General features: G+C 37.5%; 1 protein-coding gene across 1 annotated transcript in view; it reads left to right on the forward strand.

The window, feature by feature from the left end:
- Positions 1-4690: 4690 nt before the first annotated feature.
- CIB2 (calcium and integrin binding family member 2) overlaps positions 4691-14088 on the forward strand; it is a 47369-nt gene continuing 37971 nt past the window's right edge. Inside the window, 4 exon segments of the mRNA XM_059824111.1 lie at positions 4691-4737; positions 5105-5132; positions 5134-5217; positions 12998-13015. Coding sequence (XP_059680094.1) covers positions 4691-4737; positions 5105-5132; positions 5134-5217; positions 12998-13015 — 177 coding nt within the window.

The raw sequence follows: 14088 nt of genomic DNA on the forward strand, positions 1-14088 counted from the left end.
GTCAGATATTTGTTGCAGCAGAGAAAAAAAGCCACGCGCTTTAAAGTGTCAAAGAACTATTGAGATAGGGGCAGTTTAAGATTTGTATTTGCCTCAATTTTTGAGGTACTTGTCTCATTATTGTTAAAAGTGGCGATGATCCTGTGTGTCGGTTCTAGGAGTCGGCTTAGGCCGTGGCTGCGGGAGGCCCCAGGCTGCGGAGTGTCCCTTCCTGAGCAGCACACGGCGAGGGAGACCGCACTGCGTTACGATGATAAATAAGAATTGAGACAGCTATCTTCAAGTCCCACCTAAAGCAGTTAAGAAATGCTTACCCTTCTCTATGCTTGAGGGTGGTAAGGTAGCTTGGGATGTTCTTGGGAGTAAAGCACCAAGCTAGAGCTAAGGCAGTTTGAGCTCTGGGAATAAACGCTTCACCTGACTTTTAAAAGATTTTCCTACCTGTGAAATGGTGGTAATACTTCCCTTTTTGTATGATCTGTTTAGACAAACAGTGATGCAGAGACTCTCTCTTATGATACGGTAGGCTCTGCTGTCTAAATAACAGTTGCCATTGCTTGCAGCTGTGTTCAGTCATTTTATGCCAGCTGTTTTGGTGTCAATTCAAACGAATAACTATAGGAATAAATCAGACTCTCAGCTTTGGTACAAAATCAAGACTGAATTTCTAAACTCACTGGTTGCAAAGAGTGATACAAAATATGAGTCTAATGTATCCTGAAAGTTTGAACTCAAAAGCCAATTTAAAAGAAAACCAAAACTACCTTTGGTTTCTTACACTTCTTTGGCAACATAAAAATTTGGGTTCTGTCTCAGTATAATTTTGTGCCAGTTTTTGGCGATAGAGTTATCGGATGACTCACAGTCTTTCCATTTACTTACCTCTGCCCTGTATGTATGTGAAAAGGACTAAGCCAGTGTGTTTGGTTTGCTCTTGTCTTGAAAGTGTGAGTAGAAATTCTCAGAATTGACATTCGACAATATACAGTGTTAGTAGCCCCTATTTTCTGGGGGTCACTTACTCTTTTTTTCTTTTTTTCATGACAGGGCACCAGAGGTAGTCACAATTTTTCCTCTGTTGAAATAGCCTACTGTGTGTATGTTTTATTTTATTTTTGATAATGCTTTGAATTGAGAATAGTTGCTCAGATGTTGTCAGTAATGGCAAGTGTGCATAATTCTCTTGATACTGATTCTCTTCTGGTAACTACTGCTGGTTTTTTTCAGTTTAGTCTTTAAAACCCAAAGTGGCCTTGTGAATATCTGTTCTAAATGTTTCTGTAAAAGAATTTTTTTGGTTAAAGCTTGATCATATTTTGCACATATTGGCTCTTTTGTTGTGCCGTCTTTGCTTTCCACAGCTTACACGTCCTATTTTCTGCTTTTTTTCCTCCCCTTTTGTAAGTTGAGGGTCGCTCCCATCTCAGATTGACCTATGATGTTTCTAGGACATGATAGCTGAGTTTTTAATGTTTTCTATGCACTGCTTCCCATGAGATGTACACATCTGCTCTACTCCTTTCTTTGTTGCTTCTTTTGCCATGGTGCTTACCGAAGGACTCCATAAATCTTAAGTTGATTATGTGCTATACTACACCGATCAGTATATTCACATTGTTTTCTTGTGTTTTCTGACTGTATCTGCATGTACTTTCTAGGTTTACACTTTGATTGTAAATTGAGGGGAGGGGAGAAATGGGGGAGAAATTCTTCTTTACACATATTTACAACAGGTTTCTACTCTGTGTCTTATAGGTGCTACCATAATAATACTACAATAATAAGCCATTAACAGTGGTTGGTTTGGATCTTTTCTGAGAAGGGCTAAACAACACAGTAGTAAAACCATCAGTAGTTATTTTGCCTAGAAAAAGATGCCTGTATAGAGATAGCAGTAGTTTCTTTCCCCTAGTGATCACTGTATTGAGGCTTCCTATGAGGAAATTCATTAAGTCTGCTTAGGAAACCATTATTTATTTATTTTTTATGATTTTGTCCCTGAGGCAAAGCATTGTCTTGTGTCAAGCATCTTGGAAAAAAAAAAGTCATTATTACTTCAGTTATTATGGGTAAATTAGGCTTAATGAAATGCAGGCAGAAACCTCCATCTTCTAAGATAGTGTATTTTATTAAACTAGATAGATAGGATCATAAACCCAACAGATTTGGCACAAGGTTTTCCTTTCTGTTTGTTTTCTTTGGCATTAAAAACTCTCTACAGAAAGTTCCTGCTCACCATAACAAATGCAATTTAGTCAGATAGCTAGCATCTTTCATCGGCTTGAGGGCTGTGAGTTTTTCATGTTTCTCAAGTTCTGTTTATTCATTCATAAGACAGGGCTCAGTCCCATGAAGCATTCTCTTGCAAACTAGCACCATCAGACAAATTTAGTGGGGTCTAAGCATCGTCCTGCTGGTCACCTGTTGGGAAAAGCAACTTTTCTATCCACTGCAGTAGCACCAAACTGTAATTTTCACTTATTTTAGGATTTTTATTTTGTAATTGTGTATTTAACAGTTCATGTTTTATTTATAGTTTGCACGAACTCTTACATAAGAGGCAAGTTGTGACAGTTGGCGTAACATATTACAATGGTAATGTTTTGTAGCTCTGTAGCATCTTTATTTAAGGAACGCACAAGCATTTTAATTATTTTAGCTCCACAGCACCTACTGTAGGTGAACATTATTATTCCTCATTTGCCTGTGAGCAAACAGAATTGTGAATAGCTTTTAAGTAAATAAAACAAGCCCCAAAGACTTGGGGGGGAATTTTCACAGCATCAGTGGAGGATAGAACTTCTTCCCTTGTAAATGTTGCAGGTAGTGATCATTGTTACTTACACTTGCAGTAAAAGGGGGCCCTGATGACTTATAGAAAGTAGCAACAGAATAAACGTACAGGCAGCCCTTCTAGATCAAAACTGTTCTTTCTGCTAACAGAGTGAATCTTTATGAAGGGCTAACCTGCAAGGAAACATCTGTGTGGGAGAGAAATTGTTGGAATACTTGGTGTAATGGACATGAAATCTTGCAGGTTCTTTTCTCCCCATTTAAAAGTTGTAGCAAACCAACTTGAGCAATGAGGGCAGTAGATATGCAACTTGATTGTTAAAACTCTGTGTGGATCGTCTCATTAACAGGTAAAGTGATCTCTGTTCATAGTAGCTTGATCTTCCTTTCATAAGGAGTAAGAGCTTTCATACTTAAACCACAGTCAATTTCTCACTGCATAATTTACAGAGGCAATTTAAGGTAGTATGACCTGTCTGTTGGAGGTTATTAAACTTAGACCTCTACTAATAAATCAGAGCAAAGTCACTTGGTGTAGCAGCCATGGCTAGCAACAGTTCAGAGCAGGAGACTTTACACTGAAGGTGATCAGGAGTGCCAGCATGATTTGTCCCATGCCCTGAGCTGTGGAAACAAGTCCCTGCAGCTGGGCTCAGACTGCAGCCTGAAGTGGGTGTTAAGCTATTGCAGCTGACAGCCATCGTGCTATAAAATATTAAATCTGGTGCACATGGTTGATAGTATATTTTCTGCTCCATGGATTAAACTTTTAGAGCAGATGAACAGCGACTACTTAAGCATGTTTTCTAGTATAATGGACAGTGTAATGGCAAGACTATTGTGTATATACTGTCCTCCTTAGTAAACTATTTGCAACTGATTGCAAGATAGATGCTGTGTGTTGCTAATAGCTTAAAATCGTTTGCTTCAGCAAACAGTTTAGAGAAACTGAAATACAGTGAAGTGTGATGAAAGGCTGGTACTGATAGCATTAAGGTCAGCTCTTGCTGTACACATAGAAAAGTATTGATTTGTTGCAGTAACTTATGCTGGGAGTAAGTATTGCTTAACACCCAACTGGCAAATAAAATTAATCTTTGATAAATACAGATAGAAGAAGTGAAAAAGAGCAAACTGGGAGACTATCTGATCTTTGAAACATACAAACAGATAGGAGTGAGAAAGAGTTTGTGCGTTATACCGTCTTTAAATTTTACCCAGTTAGTATATAGCAAGATAATTATGCAGTGAAATATAGTTACCACTATAGCATGCTTGAGAAGAGCTAGCTAGTATAGTGGAACCCTGAACAATCAGTATTTAAATCCTCTTTTTAAAAGTCTGTGCATTTTAATTTTATTTACTAATAAAAAATACTCCTCAGAGTATGGAAAGAAATAATTGAAGGAACAGTTTATTTTCTGTCCATATACTCAGTGGGTGCTATTCCCTTGGTAAGCTGAGTCTTTCTTTTAAAGCAAGATCTTCTTACTCTTTTAAAGCAATCAACTCTTTTAGCCATAACAGTTTTCCTGCATAATTTCTCTACATTAGAATAAAACCAAAGCATTTCTAATATGCAGTAGAAAAGTGGAAGTGGCAGAGTGGAAAGCCAGGCCCGAATGAATAAGCAGGGATAAGACTGTAAACCTTGGGATCTCTACCCTGGCCCACTTCGTGACCACAAGTAAGTCTTATCTAGTTGGTGCTTTCCATTTAGCCTTTCTGCTTTTTATTGTTACTGTTTTGATTCTAAAGATAGAGACTAGCTGATATGTGTGTTATCTAGGATACAGTGGGACCAGGCAGCCAGGAATATAAAAGCAGGTGAAAAATGAAGAAATGAGATGTCAGTCTTTTCACTGCAAGAATACTGTTAAGTATACAGAATCGCAAGATGAAAAGATATGGAGCCCAATCCACCCCTGGCGTCACTTCACGTCTGTATAACGGCACTAAAGATAATTTGGCCATTTAATCTGTTTTGCATAGACAGGCAGCTTGAATTAGATGGTTGTGAATGGAGTGCTATTTCATGCAAATCACTTGACTGTGTGTTGGTCTGGTCTGACAGAACAGCTGCTAGCCCTTGCATTTCAGTAGCACCACACTGTAGATACGAAACATGCTTAATTATGTGCATAACCACTAAAGCCAATGATGGAGCTCATTCAGAGTTGAGGACGTGTAAGAACTTTCAGAACTGTGAAAGTTCTTAACAACAATCCATAAGGGCCCCTTGAGATTATCTGATTCAAAAAAAGCATGTTAAAAGAGCACTTTTAATAAATAGAAATACTGTATTTTGCAGATTTGGGTTTTTTAATTCTTTACGTTCTGACTGACTTGTCGAGAATCTTTTGGAACATAACGAGAATCCAGTGCCACTGTACCTTGGGGAAAAGGAAGAAAACCCCAACACTAGTGGCTAGAAAAACAGAGGTCAGTTTGGCCATGTAACAAACAGTCGATTCAGCTGTCTGATATTTGAACGGATGCTTGCTGCACTCTTGATAGGATGGTAGGCCATTAAGAGTTTGTATTGTTCTTACTACTCTAGCTTCTTCCTTCTTACTCTGAAACTGTGCTGCAATATATTCTATTGGTAGAATCCATTTCTTTCACTGTTAAAATGCTGATGTTTGCTTATCGCTAATAAGCCTTCCTGAATGCGTTCTCATCCCAAGCCATTTATTTTGTATATATGGTAATACCTTGTGGTTTTGTAGCTCAGGGCAGTACTGGCTTGCAGCTAATCAAATCTGCATTTCTAAATGTTACAATCTAAGTAAGTCGTCTCTTAGAACAGTCTGCAGTTCAGCACTTCATAGAACCTTTTTACTACAAATCCAACACGCTTCATAGGATGTTTTTACTATGTATACATTTACTTTCAGTATTATTGTTAAATGTTTGTTTGTTGTTGTTATATGCCAAGGTAAATTGAACTCCTATTATCCAATGCTGTTACCAGGTCAGGATCACTAGAAACTGTAGCAAAAAGCACAAGATAATTCTCCAGGTGTTTTTATTAAACATGCTAACTTGCTGAGGAAATAATGACCGTTGGCAGAGCTGTAGGTAAAGAAGGTAGGAATTTTATCAAATATTTGTAAACCCTTCCCATTCCTGTGTGCACAAATGGGAAGTGAGCAGCCCGAAGAAACCTACTCCTAACAGGTCTTTCCTCCCTGTTGCTATCCTTTCTCACTCAGCCTTCTTCCTGCTGTTGTTACAAGAGCTTATCCTTCTGCAGATGATAGATAATATACTTTTGTTTGAGTTTATTAATTTCGTCTGCCTGCATCTCTCTTACATGCTCTTTTATTTCTTTTATTTTCCTGGAAATACGTAATTAGAGTTGTATTACTTTATAGAATACACTGCGAGCCCTCTAGTGGTACTTTTGACCTGTGCTTTAGGTGGTGGTAACATTTTTTTATTTCCAGCTGTGCTTGCTTGAGCCAAAGGAGTCAGATTAGTGTCTGTTTAAACTACTTTAATCTTCCTGATTTATTTTATTTTATTTATTTGATGTGAGAAGGAATACCTGTGTTCACTGGTATACCTGGGAGTTTGGCACCTCTGGTAGTGAACTCACATCCTTGATAGCCAGGGCTGGTTATAGCCACAGTGTAGGCGTAAGCACCTACAGCAGAGCTCCTGCAGCACCTGGTGATGTTGTGGGGATGCTCTGGACACTTTGAGCCTCCATCCAGCTGTATTTACCATTGGCAGCATGGTACAGGACAGTTCCAAGCACTGGTTAGGATGGTCTGCCCACAGATAAAAGCACAGCTGCAGAAACGTTTTCTGTGCTAATCCATTTTCCTAGTTACTAGATTTGCTCAGCGTGTGTGTAATACGACTGCGCTACCGAGTGCCATCGGCTGACGCAAAGCTGCTCTAAAACATGAAGGTGCCGAGCAGGAGCGCCCTGAAGTCGCGGAGTGAACAAGCGAGTGAGGCACCGGGGCAGTAGAGAGCTGATTTCTTCTAGTACTGGCTGCTCGGCTTTTATGTTACAAAAGCTTTGTATGCCTCTTAGAAAAGCATCTGAACAAGGGGGAGAATGGCATCCCTGTTTTTGGGTGACATCTGCCTGTGATTTTAACACTTTCCTTCCTGGCACGCTCAAGTCAAGCCTTTGCAAAGATTTCCCGATACTGCGTCCTTCCTCATTGGACAGGTACAGTCAAAACCAGTTCAATGCAGGCTTTGGGATTTTTTCTGCACTTTCACAGAGTATACGTGCTCTAAATGCCTGCAATACAGAGGAATCCAGCTACTTCTAATGGGATGCATTTGCATAGAGGAAGAATTCCTCATTTAAGATGGGTAATAAGCAGACGATATTTACTGATGAGCAGCTCGATGCCTACCAGGTAAGAGATCTTAGTTTGCATTAGGGGAAGGAAAGGAGTAATCTTTGTATGTTTGTGGGTTGTTTTTTGTTGTGGTGGTGGTGTTGTTTTGGGGAGTGTTTTTTCAAAATACAAACGAAAACTTCATTTGTAGCCTGCATGCATACATTCTACTGTTCCTCCCAGCAATTATAGTAGCATTCTAAGGCTGGGTTGCTGAATATATTCAGTTTAGTTCCCTTCTCTTTATACAGGGAAAGGAGTCAAATCCTCAATGTCTGGAGTAGGAAGCAGGATAAAGACTGTGACTAGCTTGACAATGGGAGGTTTTAGTAGAATTTTTCTGTTGAGTGTTTTGTCAGAAAAAGGGTAGTAATAACCTCTTTTTCTCTCCCTGATGCCTTTGCTGACAATAGAGGGGAAAGGAAAAAAAAAAAAGACTTGTCTAATTTCACTTCTCCTAAGGATAAGTCATAGAAATATGCTTAATGTAATTCCAAACTAGGTATTCTTATGCTTGCATCCACTCCTGGATGGCAGTTTCTTACCTTAACAGAAGTATGCATTTTATGTCCAGGGATAGCTCATTGGTGGTGCTTTATTTACTTCACATTGCATCAACTGAATTTTTAATAGGGTAAAGAAATAATAATTCCCAGTTTTCAGTCATGTTTCAGCACACTGCAGATGTTACTCGAATGGATTGCAGGAAGCTATCTGCACAGTGCGCATCTTGAAGAAGTTTCTGAAAAATACAGCGAGGCGATGTATCAAATGGAAGTGTGCTGAAGAAGGAGGAGGCTGACTACTTATTATGAGATGCAGACAGGGCTGGCTGCATTGCTCTGTTCTCTTACATGAAGCGATAAACATAGGCAGAATTAACAGTGCAGGAAATCAAGATTTAGTTTATTTCGTGATAACCAAGGAACAGATCCAGTGCACACAAAAGTAAATAACTTTCTTTTTACCTTCAGGATCTTTGACTCAAGCCCGTGAAGTAGAAACTATGATTTTAAATACTAATTTTCTTTGGAGTTACTGCTAACATGGACTTTTCACAGATGTAGGTATTTAGCCACAGATTCTGGCTAGGGATACGTGCTAAAATGCTTGAAAATGTTATCTCATGCTGCAAATAAGGCATAAATTAAATGCTCATATTAAATGCCTAGTCTTTTTCTTGTCATTGTAGGGAATGTAAAAATGGAGCTTCTTTAATTTCCACTTTGTTACACATCTCACCCTCACCAACAGTCTGTCACTGTAATACGTTAGTCTAAGTTAGTGGTCTTAGACTTAGTAGTCTAAGGTCCAAAAAGGCTTTTTTACATCCCTGCTGGATAGGCAAGAGGGAAGTCAAAACACCAGTGTCTGTCTTCCTACTAACAATAAAAGTGAACACAGAACAGAGCCCAACTGCAGTGAAACAAAACAAAATCCAAATGTAATTAATGTTATCTTCTTGACATAAACTGGCAAATGCAAGAGCTGAAATGTCATCCCTAATTCACTACTCTTCATGTAGAAATTGCCTTTCTCTAATGGCTTTTGCAGCCCCTGCCTTTCATAATGCTGGGTAATTGATCTCAAAGGCTGGCAGTAGTTAGGCCCAGTGGATTGAGTCAGCCTATGGGATTTCGCTGTTACAGGCGGACTTGTAGTTCGTTAGTATAGTGCTAGATAATTTTTGACTAGTAACAACACTTGTTATATATGGTAAGTATGATAAAATAACAAGTTTCAGGACAATAACTAACCTCCAGAATTTGTCAGGAAGGAATATTAGCTTCATGCTGTGAACAATCAGATGAAGTCCTTATTTAGATGGTGATTTGCCCCTGATCTATTAATTATTGCTTACCTCTTGGATCTTTTAAACATAGGAATCCTGGGGGGGTTACTGTTGTGGCCATCCACATAGAGACCTCTTGCCTCTCCACTGCATTCTGGGGGAGTATGCAGTTGCTGTAATACAAACGGAGCTGTTTGACTTGGAGTTTGCCATCTTATCTGCCTTTTTCTCATCCGTGGAATTCCTTCAGAACAGAAAAGGGGAGAATTGGGTAATGGTTCCATAATTTTTAAAATGCAGGTTTTTAATTTCTTGAACCAGTAGTTGGGTTGCCAGGTCCTCTGAACACTGGACAAAAGTAAAACACTGTGTACCAAGGTCCACTTTGCAACAGTCTGTTGTGCACATCTGTACCCCAGTGTACAGCCAGGCACCTACATACAAATTGCTTTTGAAATAGATCATTGGTTAATACTCTTTTTTCCCCAAATGAGAACTAGGCAACTTCTTGTGAATTTGTTTGTCTTTGAGTTGGTACTGTACTCCTTACAATAATACCTAGGGTTACAGAGTCTGTAGTATCAGTATGGCAAAAGCAAAAGAGTCAACTTAATCCTTTTTGTAAAATAGATTTTTCTTTTTAATTCCCCACAGCTCCTATTAGAATACTGTTCAAAATCTCACTCCCCTCTTGGTTAGACTTATAATTTCTTCATTTGAATATATTTCTAGCCATTGTATTATCTGGTTGTGACTTCCACCATTTTTGTCTTGAACACAAATTGCTCTGAGCTTATAGCACCTAAATACTACTTTAGTAGTGAAATTTTTATCATTTTTTTAATGCCTTATGTTTTAAGCACTTACTCCATAGGAGACACTATGAGATGGAAAAGTGAGACGTTCATGTGCTTTAAGTATGGTAAAAACCATATGTAAATGGCTTTGGTTTTCAGGAGTAAAGATTAAGCTGCAGAAAAATCACCTGCTTGACGAGATAGCATACATAAATATCAGATTATTAATATGATATTAATGAAATAAAATAACCTTATTTGATTTGTCTAAAACTTTCTGACATGCCCATGTGCAAACTTTTTTGCATATAAGCTGTCATATTAAAGAGTCACTTCTTAGTAGAAACTTTACATTTAAATTAAATAATTGTAAGTCTTGTCACCCACAGATGACCTCAATGTTTTTAGTAGACAAGTGTTTTAAATACTCTTCATTAAGACTGGTGGTGAGTGGCCAGTTGGAACTGTTTGTAAAAGAGAGATGTGATAGGACTTGATAATATTAAGCCTCTCAGCTTTTTTTATTTGAAATAGGTAGAGGCAAATTAAAGAAAGACTGGAAAGCTGTAAATCTCCTAATAACTTGTCATATCCCCTGTTATTAAGATCGTATCCCCTGTTACTAAGGTAGTGTTCCAGTTGGCAGCTCTTTAAAGTTTCATAAGCTTAGTGAAATGTTTTGGAAATTAGGCTTTTGCAAGCATTGGTTTCCTCATTGAGATTCACCTCATTGAAGAAGTTAGCCTTGTAAGAAAAATAATTCTACTGGGGATTTCTGATTCTTATGCCCTTAGAGTACTTGACTGTTTTGGGGTTTTTTTGTGGGTTAGGTTTTTGTTTGTTTGTGGTTTTTACATAAAACACAAAATCTAACAAAGGTCTGGCTAGGGAAAAGGTAAGTATTAATCATCAAGAAAGAAGTGTTTCATTGCAATCAAAGAACATCTTAAAACTAAGCTTTTAAAAGTTGTCTACAGATTTTGGAGGTCAAGTCTCATAATGAGAGAAGAAAATGAATGGGAATTTTAGGGTTTCTTTGAGTGTTGCTGTATAAAGATGCTTGAAGCAATAGAAAATAAAGGTATACAATAAAGTGACATCAGAGCCATATATTGGCCTCGGTGCACTGCATTTCTCACTGAGAAACAATTATATTGAGTAGGAAATGCATAGAAGCTGTGCTTGGGCTATGGACAAACTACTCCACTGTTCAATCAATCTCATTGCCTTTTCTGGGGTTACTCGAATAAGTGGTCTGAATTTGATATGAATTTGGGTCTATTTTTTTTTCCTAAGAGAGAGAACCTAGAGAATATAGGGCACAGTGTTTTATATCAGATATTACTGTTTTTATTGCAAGCATTCTTTTTGCATTTGTTCATTAATGGGGTTATTTACTCTACATTATTTAATGGAGCCTCAAAACAAACTGATGTTTATCCTGGCTGTCTTCTAGGCAATATTGCAATAAAAGATAGTAATATGAAATAATGACTTGGTTCTTTTACACAAGAATCTGTCTATTACAGAGCCAATTTTTTTCCCTTTATTGAAATTCCAGTCGAAGTGGGATTCAGCTAGTATTTAATGAGAATTATGCAAAGCCAGATGAAACAATTTACATTACGATCTGTCAAGAAATGCCATTTATGAAGTGAAACTAGGTCATCAAGCTCTCTTTTGATTTAAAAAGCTGTGCTTGACTTAATCAGGATCTTTGGTGAAAATGAACCCTTTGCAAGAATGCAAGAAGTGTATTCATCACAGGTTCTGCAGGATCTTCTGGAAAAAGTACTTTTCAGTTTGATAGAGCGTTGCTGTTAATATGCAAATTTAAGTAGCATAATAATGGAACAAGGTTTTTCTGAAATTATCCTTTCGTCAGATTCTGGTTTCATGTTACCATTTGGTGCATATATAGATTGAGCAAAATTACATTTGTTGACAATTTGCTTCTTTCTCAGTCCTTGCTAATGTCTAACTGTTTTTACTCCCATGTTGCAGTATAAATATATAAACTGGTTCTTATAGCTGCAGATTTTTCCTCCTGAAACTCAGTGAGTGTTTTAGTTATGGCTGTAGTTCTAAAATATATATGATTACAAATTAAGATAGGCTGGATGTTAACATCTCTGTTGACATTCTGATGCAACCAGCATTTTTTAAGATAAAAGTCCATATACCAATACTATTATTAATGCAGATACTGGCTCTGACAGGATTTTTTTAGTGGCTTCACTAAAGCACTTGCACAGCTATGCAACTTAAAGACTTGTGCTAGTCTCAATGACTTCCAGTGACACTGTTTATTTACAGTGATGAAAATACATAAATATCTTGCTGACTCAGTCTTGCATAACTCTATACTGGTCTTCGTTGTATGGCAACTAGGATAAAAGTATTGCATTTGTAAAATGTTACTGGAATAGAGTTAATAATAGGTCTTATACAAAAATTCATTTTAATTTGCTTCTATCCAGCACCTTCTAACTTAGATTTTTGATTACTTTGTAGGATGAGGTTTTCATGGTGTTTTGAGTAAATGTTCTTACACACATTGTGTACTTTTGGCACAGTACAAAGCATAATTTGTGATATTTTTAAAATGAAACCTCTGAAATAATTTGTTTGAAATATTAACATTTAAAATGCTGCAGCATTCAGTACTTCCCATTTCTTAAAAGCTGCTCGGTAAGATAGCTGTATGGGTCTAATCTGTCTTGCCTTGAGGATGTTGTCAAAATTCCTGTTAGTCATTGGTTTACTTTATCTGTGGCTTGTTGGCTTTTGTTTGAGACTGTTTTTCTAATTTGGAGTGGTTTTGTATTGCTAAGTCTGTTTTATATTATTTACTTATTTATAAAACTTTCCAACGGAGCTGTTGCAGGATCAGAATAAACCTGCCCTTAAGAAACAATACATATAGAAGGCAGAATTATATATGTATTGTCTTAGAGGGGAAATACACATTTAATGGGTTTAAGAAATAATATTCCACAGTAGCTTTGCATACTTGAGCGTTGCTATTCTTTAATTCTATTGTGTCTTTCTCCAGTTTTTCTTCTTTTCTGTAGAGAAGTGTTTTGCTAATCTATGTGAAATTAGTTTAATTTGAAAACTGCTTTATGCACACTTGCTTCTAAAAGTGGTAAGTGATAATCTTTCATTCAGTGGATTCTGCTGCCATTCATAAACTGCATGCTGCGCTCTGGTATTGGCAATATATCCAACAGAACAAATAACATGAGCTATGGCTCCAGAAGCAGGCCACATGTTACACTGCGTATGTACACTTTACGTAAAGTTAACTGTGCTGAGAATGCTGATATTTATCTCTATTCCTATTTTTTGTTCAAATCACTGTAGAACTAAACATAAACCAGCAGAACCAATCTAGGAGTTTGCAGTAAAGTCTTACAGACTAGCAGAAAAGGTAGCGGACCACCATATTTCGTTCTGTTCCTGTTTTGTCCTAAGCCTGCATTCACCTGACATAGGAAATCGAAGAATAAAACTCTAACAGCCTGTCCATTCTGCTCTTTTATGAGGTAAATTTTAAGAAGAGAGACCATTAACCCTACTTTACAAGCAGTGTTGAGTGTCTTGCAGAAAGTCACACTACCAGCCAAGAGCAAAGCTACCCATGGAACCGAAATACACCAGCTATCTGACTCTTTTCTCTGCAAAATATTTTAAGAACCAGTTAAGCCACCTAAATGCCAAATTTGGGAACCAAGTCCCATTATACAAACTAATGATCTCATTGAAATCAATGGGAGATTTTCTGTTTGCTTTATTTTATTCACTTTGCTAGATTTAAAGAAGTTAAGTGGCAGTTGCAGATTTGTGGTATCTTACCTCCAAAAAACCAGCAGTGATCCTTTGTCAGACTTCAAATTAACTTGATTATTAAGCGCACAAGGACAGACCGAGTGGGACAGCTGATCTTAGAAATGGAGCATGTATTTTTTCAGGGGCTGGAGTAGGTGACCTTTCAAGCCAAAGCCTCTATTCTAAATAACCTAAAACCCCCAAGGGGCCTCCTGTTAGCGGAAGTGTTTCAGGCCATTGTGTAGCATTAGAAATAAAAGCAATGATTATCAGGATAAATTCTTGCCATAAATCTTTAATTGATAAGAATTACGAAAACTCTTAACATTTTGTTCAGTATTTAGTTTGTACTTTTCTAGCGGGAGTCCCAGTGTCTTTACTGTCCAGACAGAATGGACAGGTTGCTTTTTAAGTTCATAATAAACTCAAATACAGTCCACATAATAGCAAATGTGTTCCATGATATCTCTGGCTTGAAGGAAGATGAATGTCATCATATGCATAAATG

This window comes from Gavia stellata, chromosome 13 (genome assembly GCF_030936135.1).
Source record: "Gavia stellata isolate bGavSte3 chromosome 13, bGavSte3.hap2, whole genome shotgun sequence".
Taxonomy (NCBI): Eukaryota; Metazoa; Chordata; class Aves; order Gaviiformes; family Gaviidae; genus Gavia; species Gavia stellata.